The 17153-nt window shown below is 37.9% G+C and overlaps 2 protein-coding genes across 2 annotated transcripts; one reads left to right on the top strand and one right to left on the bottom strand.

The window, feature by feature from the left end:
- The first annotated feature begins 5257 nt into the window (after positions 1-5257).
- Positions 5258-7266, top strand: LOC113332344 (protein ecdysoneless homolog). The gene has a single exon (XM_026578891.1). The coding sequence runs from the start codon at positions 5906-5908 to the stop codon at positions 7253-7255; it is 1350 nt and encodes a 449-aa protein (XP_026434676.1). The 5' UTR covers positions 5258-5905; the 3' UTR covers positions 7256-7266.
- A 343-nt stretch (positions 7267-7609) lies between these two features.
- On the bottom strand, positions 7610-10534 carry LOC113298476 (U-box domain-containing protein 15-like). Its single transcript, XM_026547240.1, has 4 exons — positions 9938-10534; positions 9720-9836; positions 9044-9472; positions 7610-8946 (listed from the first exon to the last, which is right to left on the bottom strand). The coding sequence occupies exons 1-4, from the start codon at positions 10322-10324 to the stop codon at positions 7891-7893; spliced, it is 1989 nt and encodes a 662-aa protein (XP_026403025.1). The 5' UTR covers positions 10325-10534; the 3' UTR covers positions 7610-7890.
- Positions 10535-17153: the final 6619 nt, after the last annotated feature.

Below are 17153 nucleotides of genomic sequence, written 5' to 3'. Positions count from 1 at the left end.
TCGCCGCCGCCACCACTGGTTCAGATATTTTTGTATCAACAACAGTAGTTGATCCAAATAAAAATAGAACCAACAGTAGAAGTTGATCCAATTTAGGGGATCAACAACGGTAGTCGATCCAAAAAAAAAAAGGATCAACGGTAGAAGTTGATCCAATTTAGGGGATCAACAATGGTAGTTGATCCACTAAATTGGATCAACAATGAAAGTTGATCCATGTAAATGGAGTGAACTTGGCGTGAGTCGAACACGCATCATCTGACATGTAGTCAGTCATGCTACCATTGCACCACAAATTCAAGAATTCGGATCAACAACAGTAGTTGATCCCATAAAAAATTGGGTCAACAACAATAGTTGATCCCATAAAAAATTGGATCAACAACAAGAGTTGATCCATAAATAGGATCAACAACAATAGTTGATCCCATAAAAAATTGGGTCAACAATAAGAGTTGATCCATAAATAGGATCAGATCCCAACTTTTTCTCAAACTCCGGCCACAGCTAGCATGAAATCTCCAAACAATATGACAAATCACGCAACAGAATTCCAACAATATGTATCCCACTAATTACATTATGAAGCAATAGGAGAAACACAATATGATCCTATATTGTCACTAAATTTGTACACAGTAAAGTACACAAATTTACACAAACCGAAATATTAATATTAATTTGTCGAACACCAATGTAAGAAGAACCATAGAATTAAAGCAACAATCGATTAGATTAGGACAATAATCAGTCATTCATCAATACATATAAAACAAGGGATTAAGTGAAGTTGGGTTCGTATCTGAAGCTAAGTTGGGTTCGCATTCGATTTGGGTTACAATAGCAGTAACAGATGGAAAAATGGAAAGTGAAGTTGGGTCCGGGTGTTGGCTGGTTTGATTTTGCTGCGGAGAAGGTACTTGGTTGATATTGAGAAGAGAAATGACTCGAGTATATTTGATTAATGATGTTGGTGGAGAAAACACCGTCTGTAATGGAGTTGGGAGATGGATTCTCTATGATGGGTTCAAGAAAAATCCCATATAATTTTAGAAAATCTTAATCCAATTTCACAGTAACGAATTCAAAATTTCCATGGCGATTTCAATTAAACCCTAAATTACAGAAATATGGTGATGATGATGATTGAGACGATTGTGGTGTTGGTGTTGGTTAGGTTCGTTATGATGGCGTCGGAGATGAAGATGGTGGTGGCGACGGAGATGAAGATGGTGGTGAGCTCGTTTTTCTCCGGATGAGAAATAAATAAGATAAGAAGAAGCAGAAATCAATAAGGTATAAAGGTTAAAGTGGGGTACATAGAAGTCACTAAATTATTGATGGGTCCCTGATCTATCTTACAAAAACAAATGGTTTTTGAACCATCCGACGGTTTTTCACCTGTTTAAGGAAACGAGACTCTCATTCGTTTAAAAATTTAAAGAACCGGAGGAGATAAATCTCGGTTGGCAATGCACCCACCTTTTACTCCTCTAATCCAACATATGAGAGCGATTCAAGCATAAATTTTAACGGGTTAAAGCTCAATTTCTGCAACCATTTATTGTCCGTTACGAATCAAAATCACCGTTTAAAGGCATTAACCACCCTATTATGCCTCATTCATATCAATCAATATGGTTTACGAAACGCTCCATCAAATGTTTAAGTATCTAAACTTCCCCGGGTGTGATCTTCCATTCCCACCGGCAAGGACAGCATCTCCACTGAAAGAGTTATTGGTAATTGGTGTTGTTGTTCTCCTTTCCCTTAAAGGTATGCATTCGGTTCCTCTCATTACCGCAGGGGCGGAGCCAAGGGTTGACTAACCCTGGCTCTAGCCCCCCTAAAATCACCAAAATCATAAAATTACTCTTGATTTTAGTCCCCTTGTGTGTGTAGAATTTTTTTTAGTCCACCTCATTCTCAAAGTCTGGCTCCGCCACTGCATTACCGCTGTATTTTTTGGTATCTTTGAAATATAGATCTTATTAATTTGATTGTGTGTGTCAAATCTATCTCGGTATGACACCTATAAGAATAGCTTCTGCCCTCTCGATTGATTCACATTACATTGACCAACATCTTTGGTCTGAATTAATCCTCCGTTGTTCCCTGCTCAAAGATGTATAATATGCATTTCCTATCAAGTAAAAATCATTTAAACATGATGCACCAGCTGAAGTTGAATTCTATTATTATGTTGGGTTTACTTGATAGAGAAATGCTATCTGTTCGATGAAATGACTCCAAAAAATATATACCGTATTGAAAATATATTGATGGGTTTGTATATTTATGGTGGTAATTGGCAGTTATGTTTGTGGCGTGGTAACTAATGATGCAGTCAAGATAGCACCAAAGAAGGGATAATAAGAGGATTCAAGGGGTGCATATGCAACATCAAAATAATAAGAGGATTCAAATATCAACGTATTTGTTAAATATTTCATATTTTCACTTTCATTTGATTGATTATACTAATGGTTTCCAAGCTAGCTATTTGACACAGTTCGTGGGATTGTTGATAGTTATAAATTTATAATTGTTTGTTGTCGTGATGTTCTCTGGAGTATACAAACATCTTGGTTTAATATAAGCAAAAGTATAAGTAAATTTCACATTTCCATTACAACCGTCATCATCATTGGTTTAGGATAAATTTGTAAACATCATCATATTTTTGTATAAGCAGCAGTATTTTTACTTATACTGATCTACATCTTACTCAAAATCCTAATTTATCAATTTTTCTTTTTATAAATAATTTAGGTACTTGCACTTAAGGTTTCAAAGATATTTGGTAGAGTTGGCCGTTGGAAAAAAAGATTTGGATACCGGATTTAGGGGGAATCATTTATTCATTCTTGCCATAAAGGTTTAATTTCTGTTTTCTTCACTTGATCATTACTTTAGTTCTCATTTTGCCATAAATGATAAGAAATAATTGGAGGAGTGATCTGTTTGTACTTTACGTTCAGGTATTACTCTCTCTATGATGGTCCTGCAAATTATCCACACTTGATTTTGAACCACTGCTAGAAGAAGTGATTGAATATTTATCCCCTAAATCTACATGTGGAGTTTTGAGTCTATCTTTTCTTTAAAACTCGGTGATTGCTGGAGAATATCATGGTTTCACATGTTTCTTTCACCCCAACCAAAACCCTTGCCACCAACATCTACATCACTTTCAACCAAACACTTCGCCACCAACATATTCTGATATTCCTTATTTTGATTCACCCGAAGTATCATTATGCAAGGCTACCCCTGCCTAAATTGTTGGTGACTATCGATGGTACTATATGTCTTCCAGACAGTGTAGTAAAAAAGTTTCGGGCTATGTCTATAGATGTACCAAGTGTGAAACCACAGTTGAAGGTCCTGTACCCAGGTAATGCAGTTGTAACTAAAAATATCTACATATTCATATGTAATATTGTACTTGCACACAAAATGAATAGAATCTTTCGGGTATAGTGTCTGTTGCGCTTTGAAGTTGAAGTCCAAACAGACTCCTATACATACATTCATAGTACATCCTTTGCATATTAATAGATGATGCCAGAATTCCATATTTTATGTGTAGAGAGCTTTAACAGTGGATTAATGACATTTTGATGGCATTGTGTGAAATTAAAAGACCCTGTATTTGTATCCCCTTTCTCTCCACTGGGTTTTCTTATCACTGCTGTCTTAGGATATACAATCTGGCAGGCAAACTAATATAGGTCTTTTGTATATGCTTCAGAGATTTACAAAAAAAAAAAATAGTCTTGCAGGACGAGCCTTATTTCAGTAGTAGTTGCTGCCGTTTCTAGGATAACCCAGTTATCTGGCAAGAAGAAGCTACTTGGAGGTTTGAGAAGCTGTAGTGTTTAGATTCCTTTTGTTACTACGAAAATGTATGCTTTCTCTTAGACTGTCTGCTCGATCATGGATGTGTAGATGTATATACATTGCAAGCGGAGCTGCTGATGGAACTATTTGGGTTTGAGTACAGTAAATTAGCAAAAGGTCCAAAGATTAGATGGGTTGCAATGTCTGCTTTAAGCCGCCTCTTTAATATTGTTTTTTAATTTTTTTTAAGTGAATTGTTAGTTCCACTCCATGTATTATATTTTATTGAAATTTCTTTGTCACTGCTAGCAGTATCGTTTATCTTTTTTATTGGGAGGAATTATCCTCGGTTAAAATCAACTTTTTTTTATCTCTTTCAAATAAAATCGACGATTTGAATTACTAGGGTTAGGAGAAAATTTGGGAAGGAGAAAATTCTTTTGGCACAAAAAGACCTTTATATATTTCATTTTATAAAGGGTTAGACAAGTCGGAGTATTGATGGGGTTTTTCATTTTGTAATTCACTTCAATGCCGGTTGCTTCTTGGAGACTAGAGTAGGCACTACGGTAAAAACCCAAACGCCATGAGCTTGGCTACAAATTGGCCGAGTCTTAAATCTAGACAATTAGGGTCAATTTCGGCGAACAACGCTTTGGTTACCTGATGGTGCGAATCTCTAGCATCGGATCATATGTCCAAGTTGAGTTATTTCTGATCCTTCGCTGATGCCAGAAGTAGTTTCGATATAAGAGTTTATCTACAAAGTTACAAGCTTACCGAATATAGTTAAGAATTTGTTGACCACAGTCTACAGAATATACATAGCGCAACCGGAAAAATGCTGACGTGTGTTATGAATATAAATATGAAATCGTATTATATATTCCCTCTGTTTCAAAATAAAAGGTTTTGAAACATAGGAAGTAAGAACTTTTGATTCATATTGTATAAGAACTATTAGGATAATAGAACAACAACCAAGAGCCCGGGCCGTTACGGTACGGGTCATATTCTAGTGGGCTTATAGATAAAGAGGGACATAATTATTATGTGATAAGGATATTTGTATAGACCACCAAAAGTAGGGACAATAATTGAATTACCAGTAGTTCAACTGCGAGCAAATGTTAGGAGAGAAAACTAGCTGTTAGCAAATGTTAGGAGAGAAAACTAGCTGTTAGGAGAGAGAACTAACTGTCAATCTAGCAGCTCAATCTAACCCATATGACTTAGCCTTAGGCCAGGCTACCTAAGCCAAACCCAGTTGGTTATGTGGAAAGGCAAGGTAGGGTTTAGATTCTTTTTACCTGTTCACTAACACGAGCAGAGGAGTTTTTCACACTGCTATAAAAAAAACACGAGAAACTTATCAGCGATAAACCTTGTCAAGGTTGTGAAGTATTCCAAGAGAAACTAAAAAAAACACATGAATTCTTCAACTCCCACCACTCGAATCCCAGAGGATACAGTTTTTTACGCAATTTATCCCGATGAATCCCTTCAGTTCTCTTCTTCTAAAACCCTAAACCCTGCTGAAACTAATCAAGAATTCTCATCATCTTCTTCAATTCACATTCACTCTCTTCATCTCCAAATGCTCGAAATAGTTTCTCCTTACACGACTTAATATATCTGGCAACATGAACCTTTCACTCTTACTCTCTCAAACCCTTCTGAAACTCCTCCTCACTTTTATGGAAAAACCAAGTACGGTGATAATCTTGAAGATGAATGGTTTATTGTATTTCTTCTCTTTGAAGTTTCTAGAAAAATCCCTCAATTATCTATTCAAGTTTGGGATACTGATGGAGAATTTCTTCTAATTGAAGCTGCATTTTATCTGCCTAATTGGTTAAACCCTGAAACAAGCAAGAATCGAGTTTTCATCAGAAGAGGTGAGCTTAATATTCTACCTAAACAGACTTTTCCTTCAAACCCCAAATTGATTGATGATTTACACTGTATAGGATTACATGATAAACAAGTTAGGGCACCAGAACCGATTCAATTAGCGATAAGGAATAGAATTTTAGAGTATCCTAATAGAGCTAAGTTGAATATGCATCAAGTTAGGGTCAGGGTTCCTGTTTCTATAGCCAAGGTGTTGAAATATGAACCCTGTTTGATTTCTCTAGCGGTAGAGAGCTTTTATGATAGAGATGTTGATTCAATGAAATATGCTGCTAAAATGGAGAAATTTGTAAGTGGTGGAACTAGTGAAGAGATTGTTAGGGTTTCTATTAGAATGTCAAGGGCAATGTATGCACAATTAGTCCAACAAACTTTTCAAGCACCCAAATGTTATCCAATGCCGTCTAGGAATGATACTTCTGTTTATGTTGAAGCTGAACTGGGTATGAAAATAGCATGTGGGTTTGAAATGATGTATCAACAAAGACACCATGAAAATTTGGATGCTAAGGGAACTAGTACCTGGGAAGCTTTTAAAGAGAGCTTGGAGAGTATTGGGTATTTTAAACAACTACTTCCTGGATCAGAAGAATATCGTCGACTCATGGAAAATGCTCAAGAATATTATAGTAACAGTTCTTCCTTTTCTGGGGCAAGTGAAATGATGAGTGCTCCAGTTAGACGTATTGACGAAATTTTTGCTCTGCCACACTCCTCTGAAGAATTCAAGGGTCTTGATCTTCCTCCTTCAGATAGCGATGCTTGGCTTTACGATGGTGAAGATGAGTTAAAGTTGGCCATGGTAGAGAGAGAGAAAGAGTTGGAACTCTACAAACTAAAGCAAAACAAGAGTCAAAAGGAAAAAGAATACAAGGATGCGGATTGTTCTACTGAAAATGGCGTAAATAACTCTGATATTGGTGATATTGTAAATTCAATGCAATCATTTGTCCAAAAGGTTTCAAGCTATGAGGGTGCAGAGGTCCCTACAAATAGGAACTCAGACATGGTGGATCTTGATGTAGATCGCTTTATGAAAGACGTTGAATCTGTAATGGGTAGATTTGGCGGCCGTAATGATGCTGATCTTGAAGGAGGATCTTCTTCAGATATGGAGTCTGATGAATCAGATGATGGGAGTGATCTTTCAGAAGGTGACGATACAGAGAATACTTTTATGGGCACTTACTCTGATGCCCTAAATGAGGAACCAAAGTCTACTACTATGAAGAAAAGTTTTGTCCGTGCAAATGCACAACCATCTAAAACAAATAATGAGGGATCATCATTGTCAAATGTGGAAATGGAAGTGGAGGATGAGGAGTTGACACCAGTTGATGTTGATGTAAACTTAGTGAAGAGCCTCCTTGATTCTTTCTCTTCTCAACAAGGTCTTCCTGGACCTGCTTCCAACTTGCTTGGTCTCATGGGTTTACAACTCCCTCAACCTGCAGATGATGCTGCTACTCATGCTGCAAGCAAGAAGGTTGCTAAATGAACCATCCGCTCCTTACGGTAAAAACACACATTCTGTTTCGGTTCTATGCCAGAATTTATGTGAATGTAGGATCCCAGGACAAGACTAACTACTGTATGTAAATCAAAATTTTGGCAAGCTAGTCGTCGTTTTGGGTTTCACTCTGTGCAATTATATCAAAGTAGTTATGTTTTGAACATGGTCTTTAGAGTGGTTAAGCATGTCCAGTGGTGTTCTCTCAACCTTTTTTACTGTTTTCAGTTCTACTTATAGTGGCGTATTGGATTATGATTTATATTGATATTTATAGATATTAGTTTTAGAAAAAAGAAAAGACAAATGAGTAGACTGAAGTAGTACGCACAAGGAGAGAAATATGTCATGAACAAATCTCGTTTAACAACTTTCTTTTCATGAAGAACTCAGTTTACTTGCAACCAAAACTTGATAACAAAATTACAATATTTTTCTTTGTTTTTTGATGAAGGCAGATATCAACATCGAATATCGGGAGCTAAGGATACATACTGAGGTTACCACATTTTGGTATAAAATTATATTAGTTGTATTCCTGTTGCTGTTGCTGCTGTTGTTGTTGTTGCTGGTAGACCCTCAAAACTGGATTTCTACTACTAATAACCCCGAACTTCGAAAGGTCAGGGAATGTGTTCACACTTGCTCATATGCTGTAATAAAGAGTTTGCTTTTCTTTGAGCTCTGTTTGTTCCACTCCTCGCAAGCTCCGTTAAGTGCTCATATACACCATACTGAAGTGCAGCCAAAACAAAAGATGAATTACTCAATCCCAACTCTAGAAGAACGGATACTGCACATTCCTTGTTCTTGGGAGTTCCGTCTCTGATGAAGTCAACTAGAGTTTCAATGAAGGAGAGCTTCCCAATTTCACTTCTGCCTTCAGGGTGTGATACGAGGAGTAACAAAATGGAGAGAGCTTCGTCCACCATGCCCAAGTTCTTATCTACAAGTAACTGAAGTAACGGTTTAAGAGCACCTGCTTTGATTGCCCTAGCCTTGTTTACTTGGTTAAGAGAGAGGTTAAAGAGCGCTGTTGCAGCATCTTTTTTACCTCTGATTGTTCCATGCTGTAATAGATCTACCAAGGGTGGAATTCCATTCATGGACCCAATTGCAACTTTATTCTCGTCGAGCATGGACAGACTGAATAAACAAGCTGCAGAATTCTCTCTAGCTCCAATTTTACCATTTTGCAACACTTCAATTATAGCTGGAATTGCTCCTTCTGTAGCTATAGTTCTCTTGTTTGAATCATCAAGCGACAAATTTAATAGAGCTGTTACAGTATGCTCTTGGATCTTAGAGTCTGGATAAGATAAGAGTTGAACCAGAGGGGGGATTCCTCCAGCATTGGCAATCATAACCCTGTTCTCGGGGTTCTCTTTCGAGAGCATACGGATCTTTTTTGCAGCGCGTCTCTGGTCATCCAACTGCGTGGAAGAAAGGTTTTGAACCAAGGCAACGATTTCCTCCTGCTGCTCAGACGTAGTTTCATCGACATCTGCACTAGCCTCCTTTTTTGGCAGTTGGAAATTGTTTTTCTCACACCATTGAAGAATTAGGTTGCGGAGAGCAAAATTTGGAGCCACAGATAAGTGAGGCAGATTCTGCCTTGTCGCCGGGCAGGTTCTATGGTTAGACTCAAACCACTTATTTATGCTTTCCCTCTCGTAAGTCTTGAAGATAACAAAGCCAGGAAAAAGAAAAAAGGTGTCAGAATCAAGAATACAGTAGTGTTGATGCAAGAACCATAATTGTTTAGCTTTTGCTTACCTGTCCTGATGCAACAATGACAGGATCTGTCATGATTTCTAATGTGATAGGGCACAAGAACTCGTTAGGAATTGCCAAAGACTGGCACTTCTCAAGAGTTTTCGGCATAGGAACATCAGCAAGGACATCATCTGTTTCTTCAAGTCCAGCAACCTGTTTAAATTTGCCAAGAAGATCTATAATCTGCTGAGTACTCTCTGCCTGTTGCCCATTCCTTTCCTTGACTAGTTTCCTGACAGCTACAGTTTCCGCCCTCAAGTCCGGCAATGTATGTAGCTCCAACTTCTTTGCTAGTCTTTCAAGTATAGCACTGTCTGCATTACGATCGTCCTTTTTTGAAAACACAACCATCATATCCATTGCAAGTTCTATATCTTGGGTATCCGTCCGTCTCTTTGCTCTTTTAAGCTGCGTTCGCATCAACTCCACCTGCATAACATGGTTACAACAGGCTTTGAGGGAATTTCTTTATGAAAATTCTACATTTTTCTCAAGAACATAAAGAAGACTAACTCAAACATACAATAAATCCTAATAAGTAATCTCAAAACACATTCATTTTTACGAGCGATACAATTTGCAGCACCCCCTAACAGCCATTGAGGTTACATTTTAGGATTACAGTATCAAAAAGGATATCATTTATCAACAAAGAGAAGAATTTGAAACAATTTACCTGCTCCTTTACTTCATCCGAGACATTGAGCTCATCAAAAGGAATTTCATCCAAAGCCACGCTGATTTTATCATAACACCCATGAAACCTCACCATTATTCCTTCACTATCAAATGCCTAAAACACACAAAAAGATTAGATGAATACACACACAAACACAAAAAAAATAAAAAAATAAAAAGAAATTGAAAAAAGAGGAATATATGTAAAATCCTAACCAGGTAAATTTTGCTGCCTTCGTTACAAGTCGTGAGCAATTTTTTAGCACAAACAAGTGATTTTTTCAAATTACTCAAACAATTCAATGCATCTTCAGGAATTGGATTTTCAATCTCTTTAATCTCTTCTAAAAGTGGTATTAATAGTTTCATTCTTCTAACTAAATTATAGGAATCTTTCCTCTGTGATCTTCGATAATCACCGTATAATCCAACAGCCTCAATCAAATCAATCATTTCTTGAACAACAGTAATTTCTTCATTTGATAATCTTCCTCCTCCTCCGCCTCCTCCATTTGATGATCCATTTGATAAATTTCTTTCCTTACTTTCTCCTCCTCCTCCTCCCGGTGGAGGAGGTGGTGGAATCAAAATTTGTCCTTCCATTACAAAAATTAGAATTCTGAAAAGAAAAAGAACAGATTTTTCTTCAGAAAGTTGAGACAGATTGAGAAATGGCAAGAATAATGAAAACCCTAACCCCCAATTTCCATGAAATTCTGAAAGTTAGTTGGGTCTTTCTATTCTTGTCTGGTGATCATTTGGCGGGTTTTTAGGAGTTTGTGATTGAAATTCGCGGGTTCACTGGATTATGATTATTTTTTCTTTTTCGAAATTCAGTTATTTGTATTGGCTCTCCCTCTTTAGAGAAGAGCGTGACAATTACGTGATGATCGTTTGTTACGCGTCTTTTTCTAATTCTTCTCTCGATTTACCGATTACAGGTGGGTCACACCACTAGGATGAGTTGTTGGGCCCGCCAAAACTATGGGATATGGATTTATTTTCTTGTTTTTCAACGGCTAAAATAAAAACCAGTAAGCGCGTCTGTCTGTTGTTTTCAACCTTAGTTCATGAGAGTGACTTTTCATATTTCTCAAGTATTTTGCAATCATGATCCCTTAGTTTTCAACGTTTCATCTAAGCTGCTACTAGTATTCCGTATATCAGAGGTTCGGGTTAGCTAGTAAGTGGTCTGTTCGCATCCTTGAGTTGTAATGTGCAAATCTGGGACAACCTTATACGCGGCTTTCAAGTAGCATCTCTAAGAAGGTTGATGGTCTTTTAGCACGGTAACTTGTACTGCCAGTGAATTGAACTCTAAAGAGTAAAGAAAATGAGAAGGTGTGAGTAACTCTAGTCTCTAGCTTTACTTAGTCTGGTGAGGTGGTGTCAAGCATGTGTTACATCTGATAAGGTAGGCGTAGGAATGCCAGAAGAATTATAGACCTAACGATGTTTTCGAAGAGAAATGCATAGGTATGCGAGTTTGAACAGTTTGAGTTTCTAGCCATTCAAATTCTAATGGTTTAGGACTTTAGGGGTTTCCTATGCTCAATTTTAACATAGTGGAGATTTGATATGTCATATTCATATACGTGCTTTGCATGATACCGTGGACCCTATTGTGTCTTCATAAGTCAACAATCAAAAGCAATTTCTTCGATTCTGACCGCAGAAAGTGAGAGATCCGTAGGCACTCAATGACAGCTAGTTACTATTAGTCACCAACAAGGTCAATTTACCATCAATGTGACTATATTTACATCATGTTTGTTTGTATCTAACTCACAATTTGTATCCTGGTGTTGACGGTGGTTTTTAGCTTAGGGCGAAAACTATAAAAGTCTGTCTACGTGACCCGGCATCAGAAGTAGTAGATCTTGATATATCTATATTTCACAATGAATTTGGAGAATATATCAAAATCTGATGAGTGCCTATGTCTCTCTTCACATTATATTGAAATTCAAGCTCCTAGATGAATTGTTCACTAGTATAAAGTCTAATGAGTATTTAAGCTCCTAGTTGCATTACTCATTAATGCCGGAGCCTGCCTAGTGTTTTCCTATGCTATGTTCTCACCTGAACTTTCAATATTGGCATGACATGAGATTAATGTTCACTCGCAACAGAGTAGCATAAATCTCCCGAAGTGTCAATATTGAGACCTGCATGAAAATACTCACATAGGCTACATCACCTTCTGACAAAGAGATCAACGTGTTCACACACCTTTTAATTGAAAGTTAGCGCGATCGAACGCGTTTAAATTCCTTAAGGAAAATCTAGACTGTTCATATCAGTCTTAAAAAACGATCAAGGACGCACGATTTGGCCACACAATTCAATAGGCCTAGTCTATTCCTAGCGGAACTAGGCGATCACCAGGATGACCACCGACGGGCCCACTAATACCCCAACCGGTCGGACTCCACCTAGCACACTCTAACGTCATCGAACGCTAACCCCAAACATGGGTGATCGCGTTGTTGAAGAAGAGAGCTCAAACGAGCTAAGACCGGCTAAAACGGTCTCAGAAACATCACGACCGTCCAACTTAGCTAGCCTAGTTGGACGGCTTAGATCTTCCTTCGAATGATTAAAGAAGTGCTAACGTGTTCACCGTCGACCCAACTCCACACTTGGTCGATCGACTTGCTCATAGCAAGATCAGAGCGCATCAAATCGCCGACCCAAAGTAGGTTGAACGCGCTGTTTGAAAACCCTAAAAATGCTTTGCGGCAACATACTACTGTCGCAAATCGATCATGACCACCCATCTTCGCCAGCCGAATCGAGTGGCTTAGATCTAATTTTAGATGGCCCAGGAGATGTCAGCGTGCTCACGAGTGGCCCGTCTTTGCACATGGACGAACGACCTGTTCAAATCAGCGCCCAGCGCTTTGATTCGTTCAGCCAAAAGAGGGTTGGTTGCACGACTTCTAAACCTAAATCGAACAAACGGCGTTATGCAACTGTCGCAAATCAATCGCGTTCGTCCATCTTTGCCAGCTTAGTCGAACGACTTAGATCGGATTCTAGATGGCCAACAGGGTGATGCTGTGACCAACGGCTACCCCTCTTCTGTGAGGAGCGATCATCCAAGCCACAGCTTTCTCATGTGGCCTCCAAGCGATCACCGAAAAGTGGCCATTCGCGCTACTTCAACAATAGTCATTAACTGCCGCAAATCATCTCAGGCACTCAACTTGGCTAGACGATTTAAGCGGTCCCGATCTAAAATGGATCGACCGATAGGATTTTAGAATGGCTACCAGTTGCCACTCTCCTATAGGGCCTGACCGGCCACTCCTTGGGATGTGTGCGTAGCTCCTACCAACTCCCTGAAAGAGAACGGTCACGCTCCTTTTAAGACGCTAAGTTCCGCGACTGACTTATACGAGCTTGGAAACAATGATGATTTGTATACATCGATTGTAAACGATGTTTTGTAAATATTGTTTCTAGAAATACTTTTGACCTAAAAGCACCATGTGTTGCTTTTAACGGCAAGTCTCATGACTTGACCCATTTACTCGAGACATCAAACATGTCACAAGCTGGGGGATGCAACATAATAACACACATAATGTGATGGGTTAGAATCACACCACCCTCAAGGAAGACAAGTGTTATCAACACAGGTAGCCAGAAACCATATTCTGATATAAGTCATAAAAAAACCACACCTTCATAATTCAACATTCTGATCTCAAACACCTTCTTCGCTTCCCTCCCTAAGATCAACCGTTCCCCTTCACTTTGTGACCGAATTGAATCTGGAACGACCATTTCTTGGTTTAGGCCAGAGTCTTACAGATTGATCTCTCGAATCTAAAAGTACTCCCATGCAGTGCATTTGTTTAGGGTTTGAATTCGTTTCTCATCAACACACCCAAATTTACCAAAAACAGCAGAATCAATTTTTACCCCAAAACACCAGGACAACCCCTAACTCGTCGCGAGTTAGATGTCAGACCATTTGTTTTCTATTTTGAGTCGGATCTGATTCGACTTCTGACTCAAACTTAATCCCTAATCCAGTCTCGTTTGAGTCAGCTATAAAAATACCACTGATTTATGAGGCCAAACTACTGACACACATATTTTTGAGTCAGTGTGTTAGATCTGACTCCAAAAACAAATATATTAAGTCAAATCCAGACTACTCAGATGAGTCAGGTGCAAACAAACAAGGTGTTACTATACTGTAATTTACTCGTTGAGTTTTATTTTGATGAAATCGTTGAATTTGAAATTATTATTTTTTTCAATCATGCAATACGACAACACGTTCTTAGTTCCTAAATTTCGACGAAAATAAAATTAAAACTCATGGGTAATTCCTTTTCGTTTTTCTTTTTCCAGGTAAAAAGACCTCTTGTAAAGACTAGTCGGAACTGCAATCCAGACGCCTTAATTGACTTTAGATTATCCTTCGCAAATCTGTCAACAACATTGTTCGCCTTTCTATATCTTTGTGAAAATGTCACTTGGTTGACAGAGATTTTGATGGTAGCAATTTCTCTGATGAAACTGCACCTCTCCTTTGCATAAGTGAATGCCATACTCTGAATCACCCTCCACTTCCAAATAATGTATGCCTAGCTAGCTCCATAACCAGATAAAGATCATATTTGATAGCCCAAATTTCAACCACATTGTTGCTATTTTTGAAAATATGTTCGACCCATTAATATATTTAATTTATGAAGCCCAATGATAGGAATCTTCCAGGTAATGCGAATCTCCTTCTTAAGTTCTTATCCATTTTCTTTTGCTTCACGTCAGAATTAACATGTTGATACTCTCTCGTCATTTATCCTTAGCTAGAACCAATAGGGCAATAAACTTAGCTTTCTCATGTTGTTATATCCACAATTAACATGCTGACGAGTCTTATGAGATTTTCTCGATTTGGTATCTCGATTCTTTTTATAATTGACTTTAAGATCATGAATAAGCTTATTAGTTCTTGTTTCAGGAGATCCAGCTGACATTCCACATTCTCAATCTTCTTAGTGAGTTGTTCTTTTTCCAGATGGAAGTTTGATGTTTCTTTAATGAAGGTATTCTTCATTGAGTGAACTTCTTCTAACAAGAGACTAATTCGCTCTTCTGGAGGAAAAATATATTTGTAGGAAATGTCGACGTTGTTAGGATCTTTAACATGATCATCAACAATGTAAGTAAGATTCCCAACCTTATGGGCATGGTCATCCTCCGTAGAATAGTCTAGAGTAGCCATAAAGGCTTTGGATTTCTGACAATACTCATTTTCCGGCATACAAACAAGAGATATCTGAACCCAAGACACTTGGAGCATTGAAGAGTATTCATATTGGTATGAACCTTACCATCCTTTTGATCACTAGTTAGAGAAGATATTTTAAGATATTTTATTTCCATCTGCCTAAAAGTGTTTTTGAACTGTTCTGAAAACAGTGACATAGTAGAATTCAAGATATTCTCATCCTCTTTACCAAGTTTAGGACAAAGGGAAATATAAACATCATTGTTGATGGTGAATTTTTGACGAAGGCTAAAATCGTAAAATCAGAATTTCGCATATTTCTGATCCAGCAATCAGATGAGTATGTGAAGTTCATATTTCATAATTTAAGCATGAAAGCTCATGCCATGATAATCTCTGTGTATACTACCTCTCAGAGCACGCATAAATATACAATCATTAAAGCCCCTCAACTGAGCTTTCACATATTTCATCAATACTGAGCAATTTCAGTATTCATTCTTGTATAGAATCGAGAATGATTGGACGACTCCTAGATGGATTAATCACTAGTGTAGAGCAATAACGTCATCAGGATGTCGCAATGTTCCCTGACTGTACAAAATAAATATTCACAATGAGTACGACGCTTCCATTAGTTACTCTCGAATAAATATAATGCTCCTAGACAGATTGCCTGCTAGTATAGAGTCATCGATTAATTGATTCTAGTAGCAAAATTCATCAATTGAATTCCTATAAAATATTCTACTTTCATCGTAATATTTCATTACTTCAATTCATGGCTTTTCCCAGCAGAATTCCATGGGTTAGTAATAAATATTCAACGTACGGGAATTTGGGCCACCATTGAGTAAGCCTCGAGAAAATGGTGCTAGTGTACTCAGCAATAATGTACGAACGAGCACCCAAATGCATAAACGAGCACTCAAAAATATGGACGAACGAGGAAGTATGAAGACTTATGCAAATGGGAAAGGTAAACAAAATAAAAAATTAAGAGGCGCACGGGACCGGGCCTTACCGGTCGGCCGACCATGCTGTCGTGGACGGTCCCATGCCTCTCTGTTTTCTTTTTTACCTATTTTATTATTTTCCCCATCTCTTGAAAACTCCCTTGTTTGAGAAAACTTCCTCGTTTGAGCAAAACTCCTAGTTTCTCCATATTTCTTCACACAAGATGGAAAATAATAACAAAAATAGGGAAGAGCGTCACGGGTCGTGGTCGGTCCCACGCCTCTCTAATTCCTTATTTTATTATTATTTCTTCTATCATCTCATGAAACTCCCTAATTTGAGCAAATTCTTGGTTTCCATATTTCTCCAATATTGCTCAAATCTCCAAAAAGCCAAATGGTCCCACGACCTCCGGGATCCCCACGAAAAATATTAAAATATCATTATTTAATATTCTTAAAATATTGGTCGCACGAGCAAAGTCCTACTTTCTCATTCAAGCAAATTGAGAGTTTCGGTCAAGATCAAACTCTTCTGAAAATCCAAAATATTGCTCGAACGCACAACAGAAAATATCAAAATTCTCAGGATTGATCCACGAGCAACATGGTGACAAGGGCATGCCCCCTTGGTCATCCAAGGTCGGCCTTTGGCTTGCACAAGCCGGTTTCACCCATTTTGATGATTTTGACCTAATTAATATTCTATAGTTCATATTGGTTTCAAACTCTTTCCAAATAACTTGGAATTTGATCCATCGAACTTTCTAATATCTTTAACTTTCTAACTAGGATGCTTATGAAAAGTGTTGAAAGATCGTTTCCTTCAATGATGGCATGTTTCTTAGACTCATATCGAGTTGGAAAAGATCTCAGAATTTCCATCACAATATTCTTTTCAGAGATAGTCATACCTAACGCATGAGAGGCATTCATTATTTCGGGTAACTTTTGATTAAATTCTTTAAATGATTTTTCGTCATCCATATGAAGGGTTTTCAAGTCACAAGTAAGGTTTTGAAGCTTTGTTTCCTTTTCTGAGGTATTCCCTTCAAATACGGTCTCTAAGACATCATAAGCTTCCTTTGACGTAGTGCATGTAGGCACATGCTGTTGAAAATCTTGGCTTATAACGTGAATAATCACATTTAATCCATCAGAATTATGCTTTGCATCACTGATTTCATTAGCATTATATTTAACTATATCCTTAGGTTAGTTA

The sequence above is a fragment of the Papaver somniferum genome, chromosome 1, assembly GCF_003573695.1.
Source record: "Papaver somniferum cultivar HN1 chromosome 1, ASM357369v1, whole genome shotgun sequence".
In the NCBI taxonomy this organism is placed as follows: Eukaryota; Viridiplantae; Streptophyta; class Magnoliopsida; order Ranunculales; family Papaveraceae; genus Papaver; species Papaver somniferum.
This window is presented reverse-complemented; position numbering and strand designations above follow the sequence as displayed.

Excerpts from the sequence above, each read along its gene's own strand:
- LOC113332344 (XM_026578891.1), top strand. The coding sequence starts at position 5,906 with ATGCATCAAGTTAGGGTCAGGGTTCCTGTTTCTATAGCCAAGGTGTTG.
- LOC113298476 (XM_026547240.1), bottom strand. The coding sequence starts at position 10,324 with ATGGAAGGACAAATTTTGATTCCACCACCTCCTCCACCGGGAGGAGGA. Across the intron at positions 9,837-9,937 it reads AAGGCAGCAAAATTTACCTG|GCATTTGATAGTGAAGGAAT; the intron begins GTTAGGATTTTA and ends TGTGTGTTTTAG. Across the intron at positions 8,947-9,043 it reads TCATTGTTGCATCAGGACAG|ACTTACGAGAGGGAAAGCAT; the intron begins GTAAGCAAAAGC and ends GTTATCTTCAAG.